Source organism: Myotis davidii, unplaced genomic scaffold (genome assembly GCF_000327345.1).
Source record: "Myotis davidii unplaced genomic scaffold, ASM32734v1 scaffold330, whole genome shotgun sequence".
Classification (NCBI taxonomy): Eukaryota; Metazoa; Chordata; class Mammalia; order Chiroptera; family Vespertilionidae; genus Myotis; species Myotis davidii.
This window is the reverse complement of record NW_006283770.1, coordinates 5,942,093-5,943,497: the sequence shown is the minus strand read 5'-3', so window position 1 is coordinate 5,943,497 and position 1,405 is coordinate 5,942,093. Positions and strand designations below refer to the sequence as shown.

General features: G+C 49.8%; 1 protein-coding gene across 1 annotated transcript; it reads right to left on the bottom strand.

Moving 5' to 3' along the window:
• Nucleotides 1-715: 715 nt before the first annotated feature.
• On the bottom strand, nt 716-1,403 carry FANCF (Fanconi anemia complementation group F; the record flags this gene model as incomplete). The annotated part of the gene is made up of 1 exon (XM_006753997.2): nt 716-1,403. A coding segment is annotated over one exon (564 nt), but the record flags the coding sequence as incomplete, so codon positions are not given.
• Between the last annotated feature and the right edge of the window lie 2 nt (nt 1,404-1,405).

Sequence of the window (1,405 nt, the reverse complement as noted above, 5' to 3'; positions counted from 1 at the left end):
TTAAGAAAAAGTAGCTAGAAACATAGGAGGAAACCAGGATAAAGTAGTATCACATAGGTTTTGAGAATAGAATTTCAAGCCTAGTTTCAATAAAAGGGAGGGGTCAAAATGTCTGAAGTTGCAGGAAAGTCTAGTAGTTTGATACAAGAAAAATGTTCCTTTGCATTTGGCATCATGGAAATAATTGTGACCTTGACAAGAGTTATTTCATAGTATTGAGGACAGAAATTAGATGGATGTGAGTTACCATATCTGACAACACAAAGAAGTCTTCAGTACTGGGGAGTTCAAGAACTGTTTTTTCTTTGAAAACTACGTTTGTTTGGTTTTTTTTTTATTCTTACCTGAGGGATATGTTTTGTTTTTATTGCCTTTTTTTGAGAGGGAGAAACATTGATGTTTCCCATACTGACAGGGATCAAACCTGCCGCCTAAGTATGTGCCCGGATCCGGAATGGAACCTGCAACCTTTTGGTACACGGGACGACCTTCAACCAACTGAGCCATAGGCCAGGGCGAAGTACTATCATTTCAGCATTCTTAGAAATGGTCCTTCTAAACTACTGTTAATTGCATGGCTTTAAATAGGATATTTCCAAAGTCATCTCCTCTACCCAGAAAACCCATGGTACCACACACCAATCTCTCATATATTATCATTACACCTATTCTAAGTTAGTACTGAAAATGTATTTTGGACACATGAGAGTATAGATTTGGTGGCAACACTGAAATTTTAATTCTGTAAACCATATGTCCAAGTAGTCAATAGAGAATGTTGCCCACATAGAACTGGGCTTGGGCTGAGACCGAGACCTTGTCTTTCCCCAAATGCAGCATCACGCACCGCTCCCAAGAGCTAACAACAGGTCTGTCCAGATGCTAAGGCCAGGGGCTTCGAAACCTCCATCCTGTGCCTTGCAAGTCTCCAGGGCACGTAGAGCTTCATCTTTCAGGGGCGAGGGGGCCTGGCAGAGGCTCTGAAACCGGCTGTACAACTCCTCCCAGGGCCCCTCTCGGGCCTCGGCGCCAACCCACTCGCCCTTCTGGAGGTCGTAGTGCAGCCGTCGGCCCCAATCGGTCAGCAGACCCAGGTAGACCTGGACGAGCTCCGGGTGGCGACCCACCACCGAAGTTAGAAGCTCGGACGGGAGGCTGTGGCACAAAGCAGCCATGGTGTCTGACTGGCCCAGAAGCCACTGAACCAGCTCGTGACGCCCCTCTCCCGGGGCTTGGGGGTTGTCCAGTTCCAGCTCCTTTTGTGGGGTCCCGGGTGGCGCCGACGGCAGCAGCAGCGCGGCCGCTATCACCTCCAGGAAGCTGTTCTGGGGCCCCCGCGCCCACAGGCCGCTGAGCAGCCCGCGGGGGCCCTCCGGCCCCACCTCGCCCACCTCCTGCAGACCCC